Source organism: Aphanomyces astaci (assembly GCF_000520075.1).
Source record: "Aphanomyces astaci strain APO3 unplaced genomic scaffold supercont1.4, whole genome shotgun sequence".
In the NCBI taxonomy this organism is placed as follows: Eukaryota; Oomycota; class Saprolegniomycetes; order Saprolegniales; family Verrucalvaceae; genus Aphanomyces; species Aphanomyces astaci.
The window spans coordinates 173,494-176,789 of record NW_009798267.1 but is presented as its reverse complement, the minus strand read 5'-3'; the positions used below and the strand labels follow the sequence as shown (position 1 = coordinate 176,789).

The 3,296-nt window shown below is 48.9% G+C and overlaps 1 protein-coding gene across 1 annotated transcript; it reads right to left on the bottom strand.

Moving 5' to 3' along the window:
* Positions 1-796: 796 nt before the first annotated feature.
* On the bottom strand, positions 797-3,072 carry H257_02263 (hypothetical protein; the record flags this gene model as incomplete). Its single annotated transcript, XM_009825815.1, has 2 exons — positions 797-1,163; positions 1,261-3,072. One exon carries the CDS (start codon positions 3,070-3,072, stop codon positions 1,267-1,269), a length of 1,806 nt encoding a protein of 601 aa, XP_009824117.1. The 3' UTR covers positions 797-1,163; positions 1,261-1,266.
* Between the last annotated feature and the right edge of the window lie 224 nt (positions 3,073-3,296).

The following is a 3,296-nucleotide window of genomic DNA, read 5'->3' as shown; positions in this document are numbered from 1 at the left end:
CTCAGTCACTTCGGAATTTACACTCTTTTAACTCAAAGAGGTATCACTGATCATTTGAAAGGTTGTTGCGTGTTAGTGCATTGACTGTTACAAATAAATATGACTTTCGAAGTGAGTGGATCATATTGTTTTTATCTCTGTTAACTGTAAATTGTGTAATAGGTAGCTACTGGTTTAAAGATCTAATATATACTTCGAAGTAATACATAGTATTGGTACAGTACATTGTACTTCGAAGTAGTACTACTTAGTCAAGTGAAGAACAGGTCCATGTACTACAGTATTACTTCGAGTAATACGTAGCCGTACATAATACATTGTATATGTTAATCTAGTGAAGTACTAGTAGCATTCAAAATACGTCATAATAATCCTTCAAGATATGTGTAGTTGAATATACAGTACATTGTACTTCGAAGTAGTAGTACTATTGATAGTACTACCCGTAGTATTATTTACTGGTAGTGAATTATAGGTACATGTACTACAGTAGTACTGTAGTACATTACATAGTACTAGTATATGTTCTGGAGTAGAATCTAAACTATTATAGTACTAGTATTCTCATTAACAGTAAAGTAAAGTAGCTTTTTACGCTCGCGTTTGTAAGGGTCAAAAAGTGTATTTTGCTTGTAACTATGGTGCACTTTATCTAAAAACTTCCAACTGGCCAAATTGAAGAGTGGAGGTTTTATTATTTAACGTGCAATTAATGTAGTTAAACCCAAAATCCAGATACGATAAATACCGTTCGGGGATTTATGCTTTCACTCTTTTTGCTAATCAACAATGCATTGTTATTTTGAATAATCTCGCGTATACCCAATGCATTGTTATTTTGAATAATCTCGCTCGCGTATACCCGAGCACGAAGTTGCACCTAATCGGTTTTAGGGCTTCGCGTCGATGAGTGGATTGACTGCGGCGGCGGGCGGTCGCGCGGCGTCATCAAAGCGGCCGCCCTTGGAGGAATGGATGGCCGTCGTACCGCGAGCAATCGTCTCTGGGCATCTTGGTCTTGGTCACTTCGGCCAGGCGAAACGAACCGGGAGCGCTGACACTGGGAGCGGCTTCGACAAAGGGTTCGTAGAACTTTGGTTACAGTAACTCAGCAATGGCGATGCAAAATAGCCTCGGGAATAGGCATTGTATGGCTGTCTAAGCTAAAGTAACATATTGTTCGTGGGAGGGGTAGAACCATTATTAACCAACCACAAACGAAACTTCCTTGAAATCAAATCCAGAAGCGAAAAACACTACCTTATGTTATGCCACTCGCTTGACATCGCCGCGGCAGTGGTAGTACTTGGAGAGGATGTCTTGCCAGTGCTCGATGCGGACGGGATTGGTCCCACTTTTGATGTCCTGCAACAGGGCAAACGACTTGGACGATCCTGTGATGTGCCACTCGGCTTTGAACTCTGGCGTAAAGTCCGCGACGGAGCCCGGCATGCAATTCTCCTGCAGCAACAAGTTCATCTTTTGCACCTCCAAGTACGCTTCGTCCGTGGTCAGTCCTTGGCTGTCGGCTTGGGCAAGGACGGCGTCTTCGAACGCCAGCACGTTTTGGTTTTCTGCCAGAACGACTGGCTCGACGACGTGGTCAATGGTCACGTTGGCATGGCTCACTTCTCGAACTCTCTTGATGCCACGGGTGGAGCTCCTACTGCTTCCGCATGTGGTGTACAACTCCCCCAGCAGTCCCTGAATATCAAACGAGTAGCCCAATTGACGGGCGTCCGTGAGTTTGTAGTACTGCGTGGGCAAGTCCTTGAAGAACGACCCAATGAGCGGGTCGTTGGCCACTTCAATCGTTTGGCCCGAAACGACCAGTCGCATGCGAAGCGAGGACGTCGGCCCGACGGTTTCACCGTTGCTGGTGGAGCATCCCTGGAACGACCGGAGGTCGTTTTGCTGCTGCAAGTCGCTCAAGTTGAGCGACTCGACTTTGCAGTGGTAGTAGATGGTATGCAGCAAGTCGATCGTGTTGTGGTGCATGAAAAAGATGGGGTCCACGGGGGAGATCTGGGCGTTGGCCATCGGACCGTTCAGCGTGTTGTGGAGGATGTTGTGGGGCGAGTTTTCAATGTTGCGCGACACGGTTAGGATGTCAGAGCCTCCCAGCACGCTTTGGCGAACGCTGGCAATCCCCATGTCTGAAATCATGGCAGTTTTAGCCCAGTTGCCGCGAGGGGTGCATTTCGGACAAGAAGCAGAGCCAGGGGTAGTGCACATGTGGTTCACAGGACGTTGGTTGACGCAGCGGTTGCTCGGATACGTGTAGCCAAAGAAGGAGGCGCTGGAAGTTGAGCCTTGCGTGGAGCCCCCCAATCCAGTCGCAATGGGGGCGCAGGTTTCAATCGAGGTACATCGCTGGGCTTGGGGGGTGTTTTGCATGGTCGCGTAGTTTTGGACGTAGTCCCAGTACGGAAGGGTGAGGCACTTGTATTGGTCCCCGAGACTGCGCAGCATGTTTTCAAACCCGAGGAGGTACTTGCGATGCCAAAACAGAAACACGCACGTGCCGTGCGCCTCGCGGTTGCCCATTTGCTCTTGGTGAATGAGGACGAATTTTTGGTACAGTCCACGATCCATGGCGATCTCTATCGCAGACACGAACGTTTCTCTTTCGGCAGCGGTGAGTGCATCCCATGACTTTCGAATACGGGGACAGGAAGGATCAGAGGAGGGTGCAGAAGTAGTGGCTGAGGTAGTGGCTGGAGTAGTCGCTGGTGTAGGGGCTGGAGCAGGCACTTGTGTGGGGTCTGAAATAGTCGCTGGCCTAGGGGCTTTAGAAGGCTTGGGGGTACGGGCAGTGACCGGAGTTGAAGTTCGAGAGCCTTTTAGTTTGCGGTTATGCTTGGATGTTGTGGTCGTTGTTGGCTGTAGGGCTGGTTTCGATTTCCGTTCGGGTAACGGGATGACTGCTCGTTTGGATGTAGTGGTCGCTGTTGCCTTTGGCGTTGGGGCTGGTTTCAATTCCACCACTCCAGACTTCCCTTCGGGCAGGGCTTGTACTGCCACCAGAGCCGAAAGCGCCACAACGACGCAGATGCGAGTGGAAAGGACCATGGCGCGTTGACGATGGTAAGATGAACAATGCCAGACTTGGGAATTGGAGGACCGAGTTTCGAGGATTGGGTGTATTCAGGCATCATGTGTTGTTCTGCATGTGGTGTCGTTCGTTGCTGATTTGTTAATATTGTGTTTGGTGTTGCATACTACGTACATATGGAGCTGGATTTGAATCCCATGGGGAGCTGTAGCAATACCTTGACGACTTAATTTGGAGAGAA